Consider the following 19,382-nt stretch of genomic DNA (forward strand, 5'->3'; position numbering starts at 1 on the left):
ATGTTATCACCCATGAAATCGTACTCAGTTTAGAGATTTATGCAATTGTGAGATAGTATATATGTATGAACCATCAAATTTTTACTAGAATACCATACGGTCCATAGTCTCGAGCCAACGGAACAATGCCACGTGTACGGCTTATGATGTTGATGATATAGGCATGAAGTGTTGTCCCATATATGTACACACAATGAGAAATGAAGTCAACATGATTTCCACACATATAATGTATAGATATACACTATAGATACATACATGGAAAGTTCCCTCGAGTGGCAACAGCCACCACCCGCCGCCTTGGAGTGGAGTGGGAATATACTTTTTACACACACACACACTTATATATACACATACATACATATATCAATTATGTTAAATGCCAACAAAAGTAAATAAACAAATACACAATCCACCAAAGATAAAACCAAAAACAATCCCATGCTTGAATCTTTGGTGGTGGTGGTGGTGCTGATCAAAACAGATACACCTTCCATTTCACGTCAGTTCCAACACTCTCTCTCCTCTCTCTCTCTCTCTCACTATAAATATATCACAAAATCACTTATACAATCTCATTAATTAATTCTCATCCAAATACATAGAGAGAGAAGTCACAAATTCAGTACTTTTCTCTCTTCTTGCTTTTGCTAGTGCTCGAAAATGGGGGATAACGGCTTCAACATGCCCCCCGGTTTCCGGTTCTACCCGACCGACGAGGAGCTCGTGGTCCACTTCCTCCACCGCAAGGCCGCGCTGCTGCCCTGCCACCCCGACGTCATCCCCGACCTCGACCTCTATCCCTACGACCCCTGGGACTTGCACGGTAATAGTCTCCGCGATTCAAGGGTATTTTAGTAATTTCATATTTAAAAAAAATATTACTTCCTCCGCTCAGGGATAAGTGTCTTTTTTTTTTCTTACACCATTTCTAGAAATATGAATTAGAAAAATAGCGGAACAAGGATCACATTTTTATAAGTTAATGAAATGTGTGACTTATACATATATAACGATAATTCAATTGGCTGACAAATAGACGAAGTGTTATTTAATTATCCAAAATTCAAGAAAATGAATTAGTTGAGTTTAATTTGTATTTTTATTTCTAAAAAAATTTGTTGTAAAAGTCGCGAAATGTCTTAATTGACCCCCAATGTGAAATATTTAGTTATAGTATTCAAACAGTCTACAATGTAAAATGTCTGAATTGGGCCCTCATCGTAAAATGTCTGGCTCAGTCACACTCTCGTGTTTAATTTGTGTAGGTAAAGCGATGTGCGAAGGGAGCAAGTGGTACTTCTACAGTAGAAGGACGCAGAGCCGGGTGACCGGGAGCGGATACTGGCAGCCAATGGGAATCGAGGAACCAATTTATTCAAATGGGAAGAAAGTTGGAATCAAGAAATGCAGTGCATTCTACTTAGGGCAGCAACCTTCTGATCAAGGAGTCAAAACTAGTTGGATAATGCAGGAATATGGCCTCCCCGATTCTACTTCCTCTAGCCGATCGTCTTCGAGAAGAAGAAGTTCCAAAATCGTAAGTCGATATATTTCATTTGATGTAGCATCTGTATTTATACCTGCATTTTTCGTAAGAGAGCCTAATTTTCCCTTAGAGTCGGCCGGAAACGCGCCCTAGATATGCGCCTAATTAATTTTCTATTAGGGTCGGCCTAAAACGTTATGACTGCCCCTTGTATGAAGATCTTTTATTGAAAGAAGACGTTAAACAATGTTATTATTTTGGGTTTATTTTAGACACTATCTCGTCATCCACAAAAAATGGTCTTTTCGATTTTTCTAATCTCTTATTTATCTACCTTCAATTCACTACATTCGAATTATTATTTCTATGATTTTTTACCAAATTTACATTAAAACTCGTGTTTCCCACTACTAAGCAGTAGTAAAGCTTATACTGTAAAATTACAATTTTACCCCTCACTTGATTATGTCCTCTAAAAATTTTGTTCTGCGTCCGCCACTGGCTCACGAAGGAAAAAAATGAAATTTTTGCTCCACGTATGATTCGAACACGGGTGCCGAGAAGTAGATGCATCTATCGTAGATCTTCGCGATCGAAGAAGTGATGACAATTTTATCATTAATTCACAATTTTATATGTATGTATTTGTGGTTTATGGATGTGTAGGATTACAGCAAATGGGTAGTTTGTCGAGTGTATGAGCGCAACTGCGATAGTGATGATGATGATGGGACGCAGCTATCGAGCTTGGATGAAGTATTCCTGTCGCTTGATGATCTTGATGAAATCTCTTTGAGAAATTTTACTTAGCTCCCAAGATTTTATAGCTAGCTAGTATTTTTAATTATTCATATCTAGCTACTTTCTTTTAGCTTGGGGAAATTATGTAATGTGATATGATCAATTTGAAAATATAGCAACTTTGAAGTTAATTAAGAGCTAATGACGTGGCTTTTCGAGGGGTTGACACGTGTGGTTAGTACATGCAAATGCAAAGGCAACCACAAGCATTGTCATACATAGATAAGATGCATGAAAATGGAGGTAGATTGTGTGTTTAATTGTGTGACTTCCACTGGGGTATTGCTTTTAAATTTTAATTGATGAGATCATTTGGGATTCTCACGTGCAAAGTGAGAGAGATTATTGAGGAAGAAATATTGGCTTGTGTGGGGCCCAATGACTATCTTGATTAATAATGCTTTTTTATTTCCGGTACAGTGACGTAGGATCGATCGGCTGTTTTGATTTTTGAATCGTAAGGGCCTCTTACGAATGCTGGTTCTACGGCTCTGATTTCGGATTTAAAATTTTAAAATTGTAAGCGAATGTTGGTGTTTGGCTAAAACTGAGGAAATAAGAGCAATCGATAAAAAAACAGGAAAAAAAATTCAAAATAGGCGAAAATTGCCCCCATCAGCGGTGATTTTAAACCGGAACTGGAATTGTCACAGAGAAAATATTTTATCAATTAAGTTGCGTTTTATTGTCGTTTCCGTAATAAGTCTTCTCTTGAGAAGTTATTTTGGTTGTACTTGGTATATAGTGTATGGTTGTTTCTTCATGTTGCCTCTATGTTGATTAACCTTTTCTCATTCCCATCTATTTGGCTTTTATATGATATGATGGGCATTTGGTGCTTGTCTTGTTTATCACAAACTTAAGGAATGCATTTTCTTTTTTTATATTGGTGGCTGCTTGCGCCAGCATTACATCATCTATGATGCAACCTCACTCAATCACAATTTTATTTTATACTATTTTCCACACATAATAAGGTCATATCAATCCAAAATAAAGCTTATTTTGTTAGTCACTCAATTGCAGAACAATAAAATTTAAATAGTATTGGACCTGTGGTAGATTTAATTTTGATCTAATACTCCTTTAATACTCCATCTGTCTCATTAGAAATGAAACATTTTTCTTTTTAATTTGTCCCATTAAAAATAAAATATATCCTAAAATGGAAATTTCTCTATCTCTACTTTTTCATCTCTCTTACTTTGCTTTCTCTTCATTAACTCACAAAACAACACTATATAAAAATCTGTGACAGTTTCCAAATATTGCATATTTAATGGAATGGTGAGAGTATTTATTATCTTTAGATATATAAAAGGCTTTTGATCGATGTATAAAATTTGCATGTCTATAGTCCAATATAATAGTCATACGCATTTAGTGTAATTAGTAAGTAACTAGATGTGCTTGCACTATAAAGTCACCATGTGTTTGACATCAAACACACATTAAAATGTGTCCCACGTTGTTGGATTTCTAATTAATCAAAAAAATAAGCTAGAATAGCTTTAATTCATAGCAATCTTTCAAGTAGAAAATGTACAAAATAAGCTAGAGAATATGGACACACAATAGGGCATGTGTTCAAAACTTCAATGACAATTAAATTAATGATCCCATTAGTTGATAATCAAATGCATCTCTTTTATATGGTTTCATAAAAGATTTGAATATATATAGATTATGAATATTCAGAAAAGAAAAATCAATTTGGACATGTCACACTAATCTTATCCATTAGGTCCATGTCACAATTTGCACCTTATATTAACTATGCATTTAGTGCAACTAATTGTTTTGGTCAAATAAGTGCATTTGTACCAATAAATCCGACCATATCTCCAATTCCATAAACCACTTTCTACCTTCTCCCAAATTAGTTTTTTCATTTGGAATTTCAAAATTTAGGAAAAATAAAGTAAGCCAAAATATAACTTGCCATAAAAAGGTACTTTTTAAAAAAATTTAATTTGAAACAATAGTACTAAGGTACTACTAGTTGATAAATTTATTTAATGCTCAAATATATTTATATTACTAATCATTTCTACTTATTACAAAGAGAGGTGATGTGACTCCAGTCTAAGATATAATAATAAAAAAAATTATGTACAACAGTATAAAATCATAAAATTTGAATTTATTTACAATTATCTTATAGTAACATTGTTTTTTAAAATTATAACTAATATAATTGCCAAAAAATCATATGTTGACATCTCAGCATGTTAAATAAATAATATAGTCTATTTTATAAAGAAAACAACATCAATTGATGAAAAACAATAACAAAATACTCCGTATATAGATTTTTTTTTGCTGTAAAATAATTGTGAATAAACCAATGAATTTTTCAGCTGATTTTAAAAGTTGCAATATAAACCAGAATTTGATCAATTTTTGTGGGTTTTTGCACTAAAACAAATCAACCGATTTTATTTATTTCAAAATTATACTATAAAGTTACGTTATAACCTAATAGCATCACTCTTTTTGAAATGAAAACACAACTTGCAAACAACCATATTTGTACTTTTTTAGCTAATCTTGCCTAATTCTTGGGCCTAACACCTACTTGACATAACTTTCTGGCTAAGTATTCCTAATTCATAGTTTATGATGTTCAAACTTTTGATTAGTTACCACTTACCATTGGCATGCTCTCTGCAGTTCCGAGGTAAGAAAATTATTAAATAATTGGTAACGCTTAGTATATCATAAAAAGAGTGCCTATATTTTTGTCTTATGTATAGGCAACAATTATTTAGAAGTACATGTCATGCTTACTTCTTATTCAACTCAAAAGAATAAATAAAATATTAAATAAATATTGTATAATAAAACTATTTGATTGCTTAATTAGCTCGTAAGCACTGAGCACAGTAATCATCTCACCCACACACATTTCACATACAAACAAAGCACATGCACATCTGAGAAAGAGATGTGAGTGTATAAGTGTATAGTAATTAATTGTGACCAAAGGCAAGTCCCATATACTACAAGTTTGATGGGTTTCCATAGAATAATAATCATTTGAAATATGAAACTAAATCAAATTTTAGTCAATAGCACAACGTTATAAATGATATACATATTAAATTATAAAGTTTTAATTTTTTTCAATTGTTTCGTTCAAGTGAAAAACGATGTCTTTTGGTTATACTCAAAATGACGTCATTGCATTAAAAAATAAGAAAATAAATACACAAAGAGATCAGTGTTTAGATGAAACGACGTCGTTTGAGCATATCAGACGTTGTTTTGTATATAGATGGGTAATTGAGAAAAATAAAAATGTTGTAATTTCATATTTTGTTTTCAAGTATTATGGGACATGTCAGAATATGAGCAATACTTATTGCAACAAAACAACATCGTATTCAATTGAGCATCATTAGACGTTGTTTTGTACACGGATGACACAATTGAGAAAAAATAAAATTTAATAATTTGATATTTCGTATTCAAACATTACGGGATTGATCATAATTTTCTTAAATATTGCGATTTAAATGACATTTTTTTTAAAACTTTGCTTGGAAAAAGACCAAATCAAATGGAAAGTCATTATGATTGCACAAGACATGCCTCTCATGGGCCAATCTCAACTTGTTCATAAAGTTATTTAGTTTCATTGATAGAGACACCAAAAAAGAGAGTGTATATATTGACTTGAACACAAGCCAAATACCCATTGAGCTAGCTAGGGATAATCATTCCTTGGTTAACATATTTGTGCAACTTCTAAAAAAATGAATTATTGTTTTCCCCAATATATCATGTGGCTTTAGGGCAAAGCTAATTATTCTAGTACATGTTTTTTTCCACAAACAAAAAGGTCAAAGATAAAGCCTCATTGAAGTCAACAAGATTAATTAGACAGGTTTAGAGATAGAGCAAGTGGAGATAGCACTAGTTGCACAATTTGACAAATTTAAATATTAAAGAAAAATAAATCTCAAGTGAAAATATTGGGTCCTATTCGCCGGCTCAAGTTGTGGGAGACATTAAAACAAAGTTTTAAAAAAGTTATTGAATCCATGTCCCATATATGTAACACTTGCCTTTTAAACTTATCATTAAATCAAATTTTTACTATAATATGATACTAGTAGAATTTTTGTTTTGTTTTTGTATTTAAGTCTCTTTTATGATAAATTTGCTAGAGTTTATTAAAATTAAGCTGGTGACTAACATTTGATTTCGAGTTAGAAAATCAAAACATGTCAAAAATTCGGATTATAATGTAAAATAACCACGTAATTAACAAGGGATTGGTTGCTGATTGCTGAAGGTGCTTGATATTATTACGAAAATTGGGAAAAGTGTAATTAGGTCTTATTTTTTGACTAAAAAGTGTAATTAGGTCTGAACACTGAGTTATGCACTGCTAACAAATATTGCAAAATTCAATTTGAAAGCGAACTCTTGCAGAGTTACAGTATAATTAGGTGGAAAATTCCATTAATTTTCCACTATCGAAATAGCATCGTCACACAAACTACACTAAAATGAATTTCCAAAAATAGCTTTATATGAAAAAGAAAGAATTAGAACAATTGCATATAAAATATATTTGCAAAAAAAGTAAATATGTTTTCCTAATATATGTGCAAATTGAGATTGAACCATATACTTTCTCATTAATGAGATGTAGAGAGTATTAGTATTAATTAGATATCAAGACCCAAAAATTGGAGATTTGAGATATATCGGGCTTGTTTATTTGGGCCTTAATTAAATTAGAGTTATTTGAGGTACAACTATGGCCCATACTTGTTTAGGACTTTCGATTTTGAAATAATTCTCGACCTTATATTCAAAACTTTAAAAGGGACAAAAGGTTTAAAGATTTTAAAAACAATGAGGGTTTTTAGAACTTTGTTACAAGCTTCTACATTAGATTTTAAGGTTATAAAGTGAAATTAATATTTGTAGATGATAAAAATAGGGGCATTGACGTTTAATATCACAAAACTTTTCAAAAAGTTTGTTTTTTCTCACGAACTTTAAACTTGACATATAACATCACGAACTTATATAATTGTTGCAATTTTATCACCGGCAACAAAATCCGACTATATTTCACTTATCATCAAAGCAAGTCGGAGATGGTAATCGCTGAAAAATGATAGTTATATGATAACAAAGTCACTAGAATGGATATGATTATCTATCTCATGTTAATATTAGTCGGATTTTGCCGCCGGTGATATTATATGCCAAGTTTGATAAAGTTTGTGTGGAAAAATAAACTTTAAGTTTCGCGATATTAGACGCCAAAACTCTTTAAAAATTTAGAGTTGGGGCCTTAATTTTAGCGTAGAGGCTGCATAATTTCTCAATAGCCCATGTCTGCACCAACATTGATAAAAGTTGAATAATTTACTTGCAAATTTATAAGTGTGTCTGAAAATGATTTAATTTTGGTATAAGTTTCAATTTTTACGACATTAGTATATCATGTTTAAAATTTAAACCGAGAAATGATATTAAAAACACTAGTCATTATAAAACAAGGCTTTTTCTAGCTTTTCCTAAAGATTCTTAGTACACAATTTCGACACACTACAAAGAAGCATGACGCACATTGAAATCCAGGCGTATCATACCTATATTGACGGCATAGATCACATCTCTTTTTGTTGGATATGATTTGAAATCTAAGAGGGTGGTCATGGATACTGGAAATCACATGCTCTGTCCCATATTTGATGTTTCTGTACAGACCCGATGTAGCGGGAAAGCATCTAAGATGAAATGGTTGATCACAGTCTCGACAATAGTACATCCAGCTCCTAGGGTCCATTTGGCTTTCGCAGCTGCTGCAGTAGAAATCACCGGGATGGTTAACACGAGCATCATATGTCAAAGGCATCAAATGATTCTCCAGCCTATGCTTATTTGTTGCCGGTAGCATCACACATTTACCACATACAGAGAATATGCAGCTATTGCATCTGTATTGCTCCTCTCGACTAGATGCGGGCGTATGACAATTATCACATACACCAAACCTGAAATCATCAGCTGTGACTAGCTTTAGATAGTCATGTCGCGGGTGAGATGTGTGTTTTATGGTGTTGGGCACAGAAGCACACTTGATGTCTATTTTGAACCTACAGTAATTGTTGGTACAAGTGTAATAGAGACCATCAGTATAACTCCAACAAATATGACACCATATCCAACCTGTTAGCTTGCCATCAGCATTTCGAAGGATTAGGTTGTGATCTTTGTGAGGATGAATAGGAAGAGAGGTGATGTGTAGTGGTAAGTTGAAGCATGACAAGTGGAGAAAGTATTTGCATTCATCACAACTCATATAACCATTCTCGTACTCATCATCATCTGTTTGCTTCTTTTCTCGTATAGGTAGTGCGCACCCATCACATATTATTTCCGATCTTGTAATACTTTCAAAATCATCATCATCATCATTTTTTTGGTGGTGGTGATCATAAGATGACGATGAATCTGAAGAAAAAGCAATAAAAGTTAGTACACGATGAGGATGATTGGAGAAGCTGTACTTGCCACCGATGTTGTGATTGTTATGATCATGATGAGGGACGATGAGAATTTGCTCTTTTTGTCGCTTAACGAAGGGTCTGATCATCTCCTCATACATGTCTTCTATTGCTATTGGAAACTTGGTAACATCTTTCTCGTCATCAATTGTATTTTCATTTTCATTTTCATTATCAAATCTGAAATAAAGAAAACCAACCACAACATGAGTTAATTAAATGATTTTGACACAAGATGCACAAAAGATATGAGTGAATAGCTAGTAAAAGGAAGTATTTCGTTACGCGCAGTTGAGATGGACGGCATATCTGCAGAGGTGGCAATGATAGACCCAACGTCTCAAAGACAGAGTCGAGCTGCATACATCACAATCAAAATCATACTCGATGTACTCAGGTGGGAGGGAAAAGGCAAGGGAGAGAGAGTGGGCAGGGTGAAGACGAGGGAAGTCCTTAGACAACGGGAGGAGTGCGCAGCTCTCGTGTATCCAGTAGTCGCAGAGAGTGCAGATGTAGGAGTCCCCTTTCTCAGTGACACCACATGCATCACATGAGAATGGGCTCCACCTCGTTTTCTTAGAAAAGTGTAGCTCATGTTGAGGGTGGCTTGGGTGGGCCATAGCCGGGCTCTTATCCTTAAGGCTCCCCGCGCATCCCAAATGGATCGCCATTCCATCACAACCCCCTTGGCTACATCTGTAGCTTAACCCCCATTTCCAACCCTTTTTACAAATTGCACATTCCTTGAATCCATCAGATTCATACAATGCGAGTGGGTGTAGAGGATGGATAGGATGCATAATCTCTCTCGGCATTTCCATGCATTCTTTGTGTAACAACCTACCAAATCCACACTTGAGGCTGCATCCATAAGTTGCATCTCCTTCTCTGAAGAATCTCTCACAACCATAACAGGCATTGTAGTAATTAGTTTGATGGGCCGAGTCAAGGAGGATCCGTCCCAACGGATGTTCATGACACACATGAACAAAATTCTCCTCCATTTCTCTTTCTATCACTACTCACACTGAAAAAGATATATACACACTGAGTTAATATAACCAATAACAATTTAACACAAACCGTGGATTCGAAAAAATCTTATTGAGTACTCCCCCCGTTCCATAGTAGTAGAGTCATTTTGCCATTTTGGTACGTTCCATAGTAGTAGAGTCATTTCCTTTTTTGGTAAAAGTCAACACATTTTTCTACACCTACTTTACTCTCTCTACATCTCTCTACCTTTTTCTTTTCCTACTTTATTCTTGATTCCTTAACTCACCTAACACAACTTTTACTTAATCTCCATGTCGAAAAGAAATGCCTCCACTACTATGGAACGGAGGGAGTAAGATTAATGCAAAAGAAAAACGAAAAGAATGCAAAAGAAAAAGAAAAAAAGAGAAAAAGGAAAAGGGAAAAAAGGGTGAGAACTAGCTAGGAACTTTTCTTGGTTGGTAGGTATGTTTTAAAATTCTGATTGTAAATTTTCTGAAGTATTCTCACCAAATATCTTGTAATTTAGACATGTAAGTTTTTGCTAAGAATAATCATATTCCAATTCTATGGAAACTTCAAAATTTCTATCTTCATTAACAAACAAAGGAATTATACTAGTATTTAGATTTTTATCTCACAAAAGTGTAACATACATGCATTAAAATATGTTACTATTATACTTTACCAAATTTAAGATAAATTCCTATGTTATACAAAATTGAATAAAATCTAGATACATTCCTATAGTGTTTCTACCCCTTCAGTAGATAATTAGTCAGTTGCCTTTTTATTTATACAAAAATTAAATATTTGACTACAGAATAATGAGACGACGACTTCCCCTTCACCTTATCAATTTTTTTTACTACGAAATTCAACAATGAAAATTACAGAAAAAATATACATTACCTATTTGAGAGAGATAGCCGATTCTGGCCGGCTTCAATCGACGCCTTTGCCGGTTGTCGATTAGGAAACAAGTCGCATCTGCCGTTGGAGATTGAAGAAAGATGAGAAACTCTATTGCATAACTTACTTCAACCCAAGTTATGAATTTCAAATCTTATATATTGTTGGGGCGGGAGATGGTGTATTAGAAATGAGCCACTCACCCTTTAAAAGGCTTTTATAGGTGAGCTAGGATCGTTACCAAGCTGATGTGCGACAAGATATTAGAATTTTAACACGCCCCCTCACGTATGGGCCGGAATGACACATCGGACTTCTATCACGTGGGTAGGCAAGAGAAGAGATAGAGAGATAAATCCATCATCGGCTTGGACCCGCTCTGATACCATATTAAAAATGAGCACTCATTCCTTAAAAGACCTTATAAGGGGGAGGGTTATCCATACTTTTATAGGTGAGCTAAGATCGTTACCAAACCGATGCGGGACAAGATATTAGAATTTTAACATAGTGGTACACGAGGGGTCCCTGACATCTCGACGTATTTGACTATTGAGCATGATAGAAATTTCGGTATAAGTGGCTGACGGTTGGGTTGGCCTATCCTACCACCATCTGTGATTGTAACATACTACGAAAAATACTACTACTAAATATTTTGGGTTGAAACAATTGTTTTAGCATTTTAATTAGGTTGGCTTCAAGATTCATTTTCAATTCAAAATAAAAAAAAATGCAAGAAAGAAATAATGCATTATAAACTGATTAACTAAAGCCAAGTATGTATTATAAATCGAATTTCAGTTAATTAATATGATTAGATAGGATTGATAAAGAAATTAAAATATGGAAATGTAATTACCAACTTTTAAGTTGTCTATCTTGATTGTGTAGTTATTATTAATGTGGGCCTATGTTAAAAGATAAAGATAATCATTTAATTTCATTAAAATAATGACCGTTCTATTACACACTCTATCTTCTTTTATCGCTTTTCAAATTTTAATATTAAAGATGCTCTACAAAAGAAAAGAAAAGAAAATTCTATCATATATATTAGAAGGGAAAAAGAAAAAATATGTCTATTGAGATATTTGTAATAGATTAATAGACATAGTAATAGAATCATGCAAACTTGGAGAGCGAGCAAATAATTGATATAATAAACTAAATTATACCAAGTTTATCAAATTGAGTAACACATTCTAACCTTGATTAATTAATGTGTTCCTAAAAATATACTAGTATATTCTTAAATTTGTTTTAAATTGACGTTTTAATAATTAAACTTATGATTGCATTACCAAACACAATTAAATAAAAGTGCTATGCGCAAAGAAGTTGTTGAAAATGATTACAAAACAAAAAAAATAATTTGATTGTAGTTAATTTGTGTGTCTATTATGTTAGAGTTTGTATACTAGAAATCACCTTTCGAGTGATTGAATACTGTTGAAACTCTTATTTTATTTTCCAAAGGAATAAACAGATTATTTTTGTTATAATGTTGTTATGTTTTACATTTAATGGATGTTTATTACATGTTTAAATGTATAAGTAACCTAACAAAGTCTAAGTCTTTGTTTTAGTAGACCGGTTGTGGGCGTCGTTCACTTTAAGGTAACACGGTCAGTTCTAAACAAAGAAAAAGAAGAACTTCACAACCTAGATAGGCTTAGACTACCTATCGTGAAAGATTGCAATGTCAGTCCAATTATTTCTAAGCCTTACTGAAATAAGATGACGTTGGTGTGGTATAGCACTGAATGGATCTAACAGCGAGACAGTCTTTATGCTATCTACTGAAAGACGAGGTCTGGTAAATTATTTCTTAATCAATGTACGTTAGCATTGAGCATACGGTATTGATTATGCACTACTTTGACTTACCAAATGGTGCGGGTTTTTCGCAACCCAATAAGCCTGGTATATTGGGTAGTGGTGATTAATATCTAGCGGTGCTAGGATTGCTATTATGTTGAATCGTGCGCGAGGTGAGTCTCGTTTGATAACATCCTCAAGAGAAGCTTGAAATAAAGTTTTATTATTCGGAACCTAGCTAGTTGGAGTTTAACCACTCTATGAATAATAAATAAGATTTTCTTGCTGAGTCCTCTCTTAGAATAAATAAGATACTCCCTTCGTCCCACATTTATAGTCACATTTAGTTAGGGCACGGGTTTTAAGGAATTGGTGGAGTGTGTAATTAATGAAGTGAGATAGTGGAGTGTGTAATAAATGAAGTGAGATGGAAGAGTGAGATAGTGGAGTGTGTAATAAATGAAGTGAGATGAAGGAGTGTGTAATAAATGAAGTGAGTTGGTTGAAGGTGGGTCCCTTGTTGACTTTTTGGTTTTTTATTTTAATTTTGATTTATTTTTGTGTAGATAATGACATTTGAGTGTAATTTTAGTGAATAATGGGGTAAAATTTTATGTCCAAATATGGAAAATTCTAAATGTGACTATAAATGTGGGACGGACTTTTATGGCAAAATGTGACTATAAAACTGGGACGGATGGAGTATTAATTAATAAGTCCAGAGCAGACAATAATTAATTAATGGATGTTTCTATCTTAAGCGCGGGAAATAAATATTAATTTTGGAAACCCGAAGTACTTGTAATTTCGGATTTGGATGGGGAGTGCAATATTACTTCTGTAGTGGCTGCTCGTAATATTCCAATTTTAAACTTATATTAAATTGAGTTTTTATTTAATTAGTAAAAAGCTAATTGGAGGAACTCATATCCAAAGCCTTCCATAGATCCCTGTCTGGGCCCAATATGTGACTTATTATAAATAGGAGAATAAGGGAGACAGAAAACACACTTGTTTTATTTACAAAATTTTTGCCCCCCCCAACTCTATAGTAGTGGACGATTTTCTCTCCTACGAGGGATATGATTTCTGTCTTCTTTATTTAAGTCCTAGTACACTGGTTAGATCAGCCCACCCTGATATCAGTTTACAGTCCGAGAACCAGACAGAAGATCCGTGATTTTGTACTAAAGATCTTCATGTGAAGAAGTCGAAAGCCATCTTCGATTCTTTGGAGAATCATCAAGGTATAATGGCTAAACCGTAAAAAAGCATGTTTTAGGTTTCAATTAATTTAAAGCATGATTTATTTGAGTTATGAGCATGATACATGTGATAATTGCGCGAATAGAATTTGTCTAAATAATCCGCTAAATAGATCAGAATTATTTTGTAATTGATTCATTATAAAACTAGCGCTTCCGCTGCCATAGTCCCTTCATATTATACCACCAACGCTTCATAAAACGTTGGTGTACCCATTAAAATTAGAAGACACAAATAAAATTTCCTATAGTAATTCTGACATATATTGATATAGCAAAATTCCGATTCTAAGAAAACTTGAAAATTCCTACCTCATGAACAAAGAAAAAAAATCATACTTTAGATATAAAAAATTATTTAAATTTTAATCTACACATAACTACCGATATGGGAAATGTTTATCGTTGCATCAGACAACAATTTAACATAAAGTATAGTAGCTAGTAATATTAAAATAAATATCACAACAAAGTTGCCTGCCATTTCACAAACCATATTATAATTATAATTAATATATAAACATACAATCCAAATACAAAGCTAAAAAAATAGTCCATCACATCATTTCGTTAACATTTACGATCACAGAATTCACAGCAATGAAGATTTAGAATAAATACATTACCTATTTGAGAGAGAGAGTATGTCAAGCTTAAAGTTCGTGTGTAAAAATAAATTTTTAGAAAGTTTCGCAATATTAGGCGTCAATGCCGTTAAAAATTTAAAGTTGCAGCCTTAATTACATAATTTCTCAATAGTGGGAGAGTGTGCCACATAATTTCTCAATAGTCCATGTCTGCACGAACATTCATAAAAGATGAATAATTTACTTGCAAATTATAAGTGTCTGAAAATGATTTAGTTTTGGTATAAGTTTCAAATTTTTACGACATTAGTATATCATGTTTGAAATTTAAACCGAGAAATGATATTAAAAATACAGTCATTATAAAACAAGGCTTTTACTAGCATATCCTAAAGTGTACACAATAACGACACACTACAAAGAAGCATAATGCACATTGAAATCCGGGCTCATCATACCTTTCTCGATGGCATATATCACATCTCTTTTTGTTGGATATGATTTGAAATCTAAGAGGGTGGTCATGGATACGGGAAATCACGCGCTCTGTCCCATATTTGATGTTTCTGTACTTACCCGATGTAGCGGGAAAGCATTGGGGATGAAAGGATTGATCGCAGTCATAACAATGATACATCCACCTCCGGGGGTCCATTTGGTTCTCGCAGTTGCTGCAGTAGAAATCACCGGGACGGTTAGCACGAGCATCATATGTCAAAGGCATCAAATGATTCTCCAGCCTATGCTTATTTGTTGCCGGTAGAATCACACATTTACCACATACAGAGAATATGCAGCTATTGCATCCGTATTGCTCCTTTCGACTAGATGCGGGCTCATGACAATTATCACATACACCAAACCCTAAATCATCAGCTGTGACTAGCTTTAGATAGTTATGTCGCGGGTGAGATGTGTGTTTTATGGTGTTGGGCAGAGAAGCACACTTGATGTCTATTTCGTACCAGCAGCTAGTACAAGCGTAATACAACCCATTCGCCTCACTATTACAAATATAACATTCTATCCAACCTGTTAGCTTGCCATCAGCATTTTGAAGCCTTAGGCTGTGATCTTGAAGATGATGAATTGGAAGAGAGGGAATCTCAAGTGGTAAGTTGAAGCAGGACAAGTGGAGAAAGTATTTGCATTCATCACAACTCATGTAACCACTCTCATACCCATCGTCATCTGTTTGCTTCTTTTCATGTATAGGCAGTGTGCACCCATCACATATTAATTCTGATATTGGAATACTTTCAAAGTCATCTTCATCGTCGTTTTTTTCGTGGTGATCATAAGATGACGACGAAGCTGAAGAAAATGCAATAAAAGTTAATCGATGATGAGGATGATTGGAGAAGCTGTACTTGCCACCGATGTTGTGATTGTCATGATCATGATGAGGGACAAGAATTTGATCTTTTTGTCGCTTAACGAAAGGTCTGATCATCTCCTCATACATGTCTTCTACTGCTATTGGAAACTTGGTAGCCTCTTTCTCATCACCATCAATTGCACTTCCACTTTCATTTTGATCATCAAATCTGAAAGAAAGAAAATCAACCACAACATGAGTTAATTAAATGATTTTGCCAATGATAGTAGTAGTAGCAGTAGTAAAAAGGAGTGTTTCATTACGCGCAGTTGAGATGGACGACATATCTGCAAAGGTGGCAATGATAGACCCATTGTCTCAATGGCAAAGTCATGCAGCATACATCACAATCAAAATCATACTCGATGTACTCAGATGGAAGAGAAAAGGCGAGGGAGAGAGGGTGGTGATGATGAGGGAAGTCCTTAGACAGTGGGAGGAGTGCGCAACTCTGGTGTATGGAGTAGTCGCAGAGGGTGCAGGTGTAGGAGTCCCCGTTCTCAGTGGCACCACAGGCATCACAAGGGAATGGGCACCACCTCGTCTTCTTGGAAAAGCGTAGCTCATGCTGAGGGTGGCTTGGGTGGTACATACGCATGTGCGTTTCATCGTTATCTTTAAGCCCCCCCGCGCATCTCAAGTGAATCACCAATCCATTACAGCCCCCGTGGCTACATCTGTAGTATAACCCCCACACCCTCGCTTCACAAAATGCACAGTTTCTTGATCTAAGAATTTTTTCTGAATGGAGTGTGAGAGGATGAGAAGGATGAAGAGGATGCATAATCTCTCGAGGCATTTCCATGCATTCTTTGTGTAACAACCTATTAAATCCACACTTGAGGCTGCATCCATAAGTTACATCTCCTGCTCTAAAGAATCTATGACAACCATAACAGAAAGTGTAGAAGTAACTTTGGTGGGCCGACTCACGGAGGATCCGACCCAACGGATGTTCATGACACATATGATCTACTTTCTCTACCTCCATTTCTTCTTATCTTCCTCTCAACAATTTTTTGCCCTCTTCCTATCACTACTCACACTGAAAAAAAAAATACTCTCAGTTTATTAATTATAGTATAAATATACAAACAATTGGAACAAAAATATATTCTTATTTTTCTTTCAACATTGACGTTTTAATAATTGGACTGATGATTGCATTATCAAACGCAATTAAATGTAAAACTTTTAATAGTTTGATAAATGTATTAAATATTAAACATGAATAGTAGTATAACTATTAACAATTCAACACATGCCGTGGATTTTTGTATCTTATTCAATAAGAATGCAAAAGAAAAAGATAAAGAAAAAGAAAAAGAAAAGTGGGGAACGGTCGAACTAGGGCTGGCAAATCGTGCGTGTCGGGTCGTTATCGTGTCGACACGATAACGACACGAACACGATAACAACAAACACGAACACGACCCGTTAAGAAAACCGCAAACACGAACACGAACACGACCCGCTACCCTCAGACACGAACATGACACAAACCCATTAACGACACGAACCACTTTGGGTCAACACGACACGATAACAACACGTATTGAAAAATGATATTGTAAGAGTTATTTAATAAGTATTGAAAAATGAAAATAATAAGATATAATAATATTAAAATATTATTTGTTAACGGATAACACGAACCCGACACGAAATTTTCGTGTCCTTAATGGGTTGACCCGATAAGGACACGAACCCAATAAACTCTAACCCAAACCCATTAATTTTGTGCCGGTTCGTGTCGTGTTATCGTGTCGTGTCAAAAATTGTCAGCCCTAGATCGAACAGATGAGAAGTGAGTAGGTACACAAGTTTTCTCGTGTAGACTAGTCAAGACATACCAAGAAGTTTTCTCCAAAAGTTCAACCAATATATTTTGACTAAATTAAAGCCAAACGAATCTCAATTATTATGACATCCATTTTTTTTGAAAAAGACCAATATATAGTACTACTAATTATTTTGGACTTCCTATATTATACTCCCTCCGTTCCCGATTAAGAGTCACACTTTGACAGAGCACGTGTTTTAGGAAATGTAAAGAAAAGTTGGTTGAAAAAGTTAGTGGAATGTGGGACCAATTTTTTATATTGATTTTTTTATAATAAAATGTGAGTGAATTGAGTTAGTGGAATGTGGGTCGACCTACTTACTATTTATGATAAAAATGAAGTGTGGCTCTTAATTGAGGACGGACCGAAATGGAAAAGTGTGACTCTTAATCGGGGACGGAAGGAGTACTAATATATCCCATCAAAGCAGCCATATATGCATCATATATATATGATACTCCATATAATTTGTAGAAGCAAATTATATGGAAGATGATCTAAAAATTAATTTGATTGTAGTTAATTTGTGTGTCTATTATACCACCAACGTTTCATAAAACGTTAGTGTCCCCATTAAAATTAGAAGAAACAAAATAAAGTTTCCTATAGTAATTCTGACATATATTGATATAGCAAAATTCCGATTCTAAGAAAACTTGAAAATTCCTACCTCATAAACAAAGAAAAAACCATACTTTAGATATAAAAAATTATTTAAATTTTAATCTACACATAACTACTGATATGGGAAATGTTTATCGTTGCATCAGACAACAATTTAACATAAAGTATAGTAGTAATATTAAAATAAATATCACAACAAAGTTGCCCGCCATTTCACAAACCATATTATAATTATAATTAATATATAAACATACAATCCAAATACAAAGCTAAATAGTCCATTACAACATTTTGTTAACATTTACAATCACAAAAAATTCACAGCAATGAAGATTTAGAATAAATACATTACCTATTTGAGAGAGAGATAGAGAGGCGATTCTGGCAGGCTTCAATCGGCGACTTTGCCGGAATTTGATTATGAAACAAAACCGGAGAAGAGGAGACCGAGAAAGAAATCACGGAGATTGGAGAAGGATAAGAAACTCTATTGTTTACTTCTGCTAAAGTTATGAGGTTCAAGGAGTATGTATACTATTGGGGTGGGAGGTAGTGCATGTGGGGTCGATGGCATCTCGAATAACCTACTATGAAGAATTGTTATACGACTTTGATTAAACGTTAAGTTGCCGTTTAAGGATGGCTTCAAGATTCATTTTTAATTTTAAAAAATTCAAAAAAATGTAAGAAAGAATTAATGCATTATAAACTGTTTAAATTAAATCAAATGCTATGTATTATAAATATAATTAGTTAAATTGAATTTCAGTTAATATAACTTGATAGAATAGATAATCATATCAAGATTAAGAAATCAAAATATCGACATGTAATTAAGCAACTTTTAAGTTGTCTATCTTGAATGTTTTGTGGGCCTATATTAAAAGATATAGAAATTCATTTTCGTAAAATAAAAATCACCATTCTTAGTACACACTACATCTACTTTTATTTTCAAAGATTAAGATGCTCTACAAAAGAAAAGAAAAGAAAAGAAAAGAAACTTCATCATATAACAGAATGGAAAAAGAAAAAAAAATGTGTATGTTAAACTTCTTGAAAGCTTTGTGTAATAATAGAATCAGGCAAGCATAGAGAGAGGGAGAGAGCAAAGAACAGAAATTAAGTA

General features: G+C 33.9%; 3 protein-coding genes across 4 annotated transcripts; 1 reads left to right on the forward strand and 2 right to left on the reverse strand.

Moving 5' to 3' along the window:
- The first annotated feature begins 425 nt into the window (after positions 1-425).
- Positions 426-2,421, forward strand: LOC125224003 (NAC domain-containing protein 104-like). Its single transcript, XM_048127334.2, has 3 exons — positions 426-826; positions 1,269-1,540; positions 2,156-2,421. The coding sequence occupies exons 1-3, from the start codon at positions 664-666 to the stop codon at positions 2,297-2,299; spliced, it is 579 nt and encodes a 192-aa protein (XP_047983291.1). The 5' UTR covers positions 426-663; the 3' UTR covers positions 2,300-2,421.
- A 5,402-nt stretch (positions 2,422-7,823) lies between these two features.
- LOC125185341 (uncharacterized) lies at positions 7,824-9,830 on the reverse strand. Its single transcript, XM_089062310.1, has 2 exons — positions 9,112-9,830; positions 7,824-9,006 (listed from the first exon to the last, which is right to left on the reverse strand). The coding sequence occupies exons 1-2, from the start codon at positions 9,828-9,830 to the stop codon at positions 7,824-7,826; spliced, it is 1,902 nt and encodes a 633-aa protein (XP_088918436.1).
- A 4,487-nt stretch (positions 9,831-14,317) lies between these two features.
- LOC125224370 (uncharacterized) lies at positions 14,318-18,731 on the reverse strand. Of its 2 annotated transcripts, XM_089059826.1 has the most exons (4): positions 18,606-18,731; positions 16,049-16,830; positions 15,192-15,954; positions 14,902-15,078 (listed from the first exon to the last, which is right to left on the reverse strand). In XM_089059826.1, the coding sequence occupies exons 2-4, from the start codon at positions 16,774-16,776 to the stop codon at positions 15,028-15,030; spliced, it is 1,542 nt and encodes a 513-aa protein (XP_088915952.1). In that variant the 5' UTR covers positions 16,777-16,830; positions 18,606-18,731; the 3' UTR covers positions 14,902-15,027. The 2 variants fall into 2 exon arrangements, with proteins under 2 accessions (XP_088915951.1, XP_088915952.1); XM_089059825.1 differs by having other exon boundaries at positions 14,318-15,954.
- Positions 18,732-19,382: the final 651 nt, after the last annotated feature.

This window comes from Salvia hispanica, chromosome 1 (genome assembly GCF_029641045.1).
Source record: "Salvia hispanica isolate PSC_SH4W2 chromosome 1, Shi_PSC_v1, whole genome shotgun sequence".
Taxonomy (NCBI): Eukaryota; Viridiplantae; Streptophyta; class Magnoliopsida; order Lamiales; family Lamiaceae; genus Salvia; species Salvia hispanica.